General features: G+C 33.2%; 1 protein-coding gene across 1 annotated transcript; it reads right to left on the reverse strand.

Annotated features, from left to right (window-relative positions):
- Window positions 1-231: 231 nt before the first annotated feature.
- Window positions 232-1,327, reverse strand: LOC118745644 (protein TIS11-like; the record flags this gene model as incomplete). The annotated part of the gene is given in 2 exon segments (XM_036479183.1): window positions 232-486; window positions 1,205-1,327. A coding segment is annotated over 1 exon segment (75 nt), but the record flags the coding sequence as incomplete, so codon positions are not given.
- Window positions 1,328-3,825: the final 2,498 nt, after the last annotated feature.

Consider the following 3,825-nt stretch of genomic DNA (forward strand, 5'->3'; position numbering starts at 1 on the left):
AATTACTAGGTATAAACCTCCGGCAGGTGGTGTCTTCATTTTTATAATCAGAAACAGCTCGTCTACCCGCCCTGATTTTGTGTTTTTTCAGATTTGAACCGATTTTAAGGAAAATTTCCCGCCACGCATCTTCCCCATCCGCTCACTAACCCAAAAACAGTGGGTAAATAACTTAACATACCCCAAAACTGTTAATAAAGCAACTTTGATATTTGGTATTATAATTCTTACCGGTTTGAAAATATCGCCGCACTCAAAATAAATTGAATTGTTTCCGTTTTTCTGCTGTAAAATAGCCGCGGACATTATCGAAGTACAGGATGGTTGAATTTACAGAAAATATTCAGGTTGTCTTATGGAATATGCGGACGCTTTTGTTCTCAATAGGGTACAAATTATATACCCCAAGTTTCTCCAGGCACAAGTATAAAATAAAGTTCTGTGTAACTTTGTAAGTGTGTTGTGGAACTTTTTCGATTGGAAGATCTAATTATTTCTAATTTGGAATTCAATTGATCGTTTAACAGAACACAGGGAAATAAGCCAGAAAAAAAGTCGCAATGACAGCACAAAAAATACAAGCGATGTACAACATTCGGTTGTGTTTGAGAACGCGGTTTCTTTGTATGTGTTTCTATGTACATATATTTATTTCGATTCTTGTTTTCAGAAGTTCCTCGTTCTCTCGATACTCGTTTCTTATTTTGTTGTAGTCGTTATTTTCCAATTGAATTAATTCATATCGAGGTTTATCAGCTTTCCGCCTGTTGCTTCGTTGATTCTTGTTTTTCTGCTGTAGACGTTTGTGTTGGTAATCTTAATGGCGACGCGAGTCGACGCTAACTATCGCTGGAAGGCTGTTGTTTTGTGCCGTTTCTTTCGTAGTAATAAATTTGCCCGGATGACTGCACTTTTTTTTATTGTATGTATTTTTGATAAACTAAGGCCTAATATTTAAGATATGATATGTACTATACCGTGTCGAATTATGATACGCCCTCAGCGTAAACGGATTTGTATAATGGAAACAGGATTTTTCCAAACTTAGAAGTTAGTCACAAAAATCGCAAATATATATTAATTTGAATTTCTAATAAGGCTAGGCGTTTTAATTGCTTCAAAACATTATTTCTTCCATTCGGAACTGAAAGACACCAGTCTCGAGCGCCGAAAAAAAGAAATAATACGGAAGCAAAAGATGTACAAATGTTTAGCACAAACACATCCAGAAATTTTAATTCCAAATTAACCAAGCAAAGCACCCAAGCACACTTATGAAATTGAAAAAACCTTCAGCCACACAAAACTTCGAAGCACACCCGTCAGATTCGATTAGAAGACTGATTAAAATGCCATTTCAAATTGGTCTCCTCAAATAGCAAAAAATAATCGAAAATCGATATGTTATAAAAACTTTCCGAAAGAACTTCAATGCTGAAGCAAAAAGTTTCAACGCCGCCCTTATTGTCAAAGCTGAAGGTACATAATTTATTTGCTGCGGTGTTGCGTTGATCCGTTGGACGTTGAAAAACTTGCTGTTACACACCTTGCGTTGTGCCGCTGATTGTTTTGTAAATAAAAAACAGCTGATAAGCATATCCACAAATATAATTTCAAATGTCAACGCATGAACGCAACAGAAAAGGAAACAAATGCTGTTTGGCGCCAAATCTCAAATTATAAAACAAAATATTGGGATCGATAGAGCTGATTGAGCTGAGTACAACGGTTTACTTCTTTTTTTAGGGAAACAACAACAACAATTATCAAAGGTTATACTATGTCCCCATTTTGAGATTTAATGAAGATTTAGCCCTCTGACGAGATTTGGCGTTAAATCTTTTGAGATTTACCATATAAAATTAAAGCTCGAAAGGCGGTAGATTTAAGTTAAATCTTCGTCAAATCTTCAATAATATTGATCAATAAGTACAATTTGTTGGATGTGGCAACCACAAATTCACATGCCATAAGTCAAATGACATTTGTGTTTTCAATATACAGTTGAGGACATTGAAATCTAGCCTATCATAAAAACATGAATTTTCGTATTTTTAGGAATTTTTATATTTTTGTTAGTTTGGGAGGAAATTTAGTAATACATATGTACATAACTTTGGTTGTAATAAATTAAGAAAATATTTTTTTAAAAACTAAAAATTCTGAAGAAATATTTTATAGTAATATTATGCAGTGTCTTCCCCGCTTTCTATAAGTCATTTGCGCGCTCCGACAAAAAATTTATAAATTTCGGTAATGGTTCTGCTTCGATAACATTGCACCGAACATCCTCTAGAACTCAATTCGTCTTCATGATATGCCAAAGGCCCACGATTGGATTTTCGGTTCCCTCCTATGATTAAGAGAGTTCTACAACAATTTTTCTTTCCGCAAATGTTTTTTACCGTTTCGATAATTTTTCTTAAATTCGGGAAAATGATTAGGAATATGGTACCATTCTTTACATTTTCCAAACTATATATTATACATACATATTTACCACGAATAAGAAGCCAATAATATTAAGAATTCACATAATGAAATTCCGATTGGCACCTTCCTTTTATCTCTCTGTATATCAATGTCCGCAACTGTATTTATAAAATCATACATAAGAAAAAGTCACATATTTAAAAATGTGAACGTCAAACATATCTCGTTGTGGTAATGGAGACGGTTGTGATTTAGCAACTGGATTTATTAAATCTTAATGGATATATTTCTCAATGAAGACATAGTATTAAAGTTCAAAATAAGCTATTTTTGAAATCAAGATTTCTTAAAAACTAATCAATTTATTTTGAAAAATTTTATCACATTTAATAGGAAACTCGATTCCCCTTAATTTGGTATACGTACTTTACATATATATTGAAAAGTTCTTACAAAAATTGAATTAATGTAATATAATTATAAAAAAAACATCTTTTGCAGAGAACACCTTTCTGCGTAGGCGGCCTTCGGCCGAACTTAAACTATGTTCCCATTAGCGTAATTTAGAGGTCAATCTTAATTTACGCATAAATTAAGTACAAACTAAGTAATTTCGCCTTGTAAAGTCTCTCAGTAAATTAAGTTGAAAGTACGTAGTTTATCTTAAGCTGAAATTAGTCGAGAACGCAGAACGTATACTTAAACGCAGTCTGTATACGCAGAATTTTGTCGATTACTCAGTGTTGCTTACTACACTGTTGCCACTTATCAATGCCTTTTCATAAACTTACCCTTTCAACTACAATTTTTCGTGCTATAATAGATGTTAGCTAAATATAAACTACGTAGTTTTCAACAAAAACCTTATTCAATAGTAAATTTGAAATATTTTAAACATATTTTGAATAGGAACTTATATCTTTTTTACCATCTGTAAGCTGTCAAGACAAATAAAGAATCGCGTGTATGAACGCACTTAATTTAGTGAGGTATTTTAAACGAAACTAAGTATTTTATGTTGGTATTGTGAACATAGTTTAAGGGATTATAACCCTCAAAAAGTAGAATTCTGTTTCTGTGTTGCGAAGAAAAGGCACTGAACACCTTTTGCAGAGAACACCTTTCTGCATAGGCGGCCTGCGGCCGCACTTAGGGATTATAACCCACACAAAGTAAAATTCTCTTTCTGTGTTGCGAAGAAAAGCCACTGAACACATTTTGCAGAGAACACCTTTCTGCGTAGGCGGCGTCGGCCGCACTTAGGGCTTGTAAGCTTTTTTTATAATTAATTTACATTAATTCAATTTTCGTCAGAACTATACAACATATATATAAAGTACGTAAAGTAAATTAAAGAGAATCAAATTTCCTATTGAATGAGATCAAATTTTT

This window comes from Rhagoletis pomonella, unplaced genomic scaffold (assembly GCF_013731165.1).
Source record: "Rhagoletis pomonella isolate Grant_MI unplaced genomic scaffold, Rhpom_1.0 Rhpom_scaffold_00009, whole genome shotgun sequence".
Taxonomy (NCBI): domain Eukaryota; kingdom Metazoa; phylum Arthropoda; class Insecta; order Diptera; family Tephritidae; genus Rhagoletis; species Rhagoletis pomonella.